General features: G+C 41.2%; 1 protein-coding gene across 5 annotated transcripts in view; it reads right to left on the bottom strand.

Annotated features, from left to right (window-relative positions):
- Positions 1-604, bottom strand: part of mpp3a (MAGUK p55 scaffold protein 3a) — a 29960-nt gene that overhangs the window by 9611 nt on the left and 19745 nt on the right. For all 5 annotated transcript variants that reach the window (XM_032537365.1, XM_032537364.1, XM_032537366.1 and 2 more), the window contains one exon: positions 222-307. In XM_032537365.1, coding sequence (XP_032393256.1) covers positions 222-307 — 86 coding nt within the window. The remainder of the gene's footprint in view (positions 1-221; positions 308-604) is intronic.

Here is a 604-nt window from a genome sequence, read left to right as displayed (position 1 = left end):
AGGGGACCACTAAGGCCTATATAAAAAACATCCAAAAAGCACCATGTCATGGGACCTTTAAACAAACAAAACATGGCCAGAGGTTTTTCTTTCTCTTATCCTAAAGAAAGTATGTATTGTGCAAATAAGAATTAAATGTAGGGACAAATGTACAGTACCTGTATGTTGCATCTATACCAGCGTTTCTTTAAATCTACAACAGAACTGTCTGTCTGTCTTACCAACAGCTGACTGATCTCATCAGGCCTCTTGTGGATCACAGAGACTCCGTTGACCTCCCTGAGTTCATCTCCTACATGGACCAAACCTGTGAGGACAGGCCATGGTATAAAGACAGACTGAGCGGGGCAGAAACATCAATGACAATCAAAGAGTCTTCACTGGGCCTTTGGGGTTTATCATTCGTATCGGTACCATTGTCTGATCCACAGATACGAGCCGCATCTATCATCAGCTGTGATCTATTTAGCTGCAGCCACAACAATGAAATCAAAGGCTGAGAGAAGTCAGATCAATACACTTTCCTCTCAGGACAGAGAAGCACATGATAGCACACAAACTATTGTTCAATTATACATGTACAGTTGTGTTCAAAATAATATCA

Source organism: Etheostoma spectabile, chromosome 15, assembly GCF_008692095.1.
Source record: "Etheostoma spectabile isolate EspeVRDwgs_2016 chromosome 15, UIUC_Espe_1.0, whole genome shotgun sequence".
Classification (NCBI taxonomy): Eukaryota; Metazoa; Chordata; class Actinopteri; order Perciformes; family Percidae; genus Etheostoma; species Etheostoma spectabile.
This window is presented reverse-complemented; position numbering and strand designations above follow the sequence as displayed.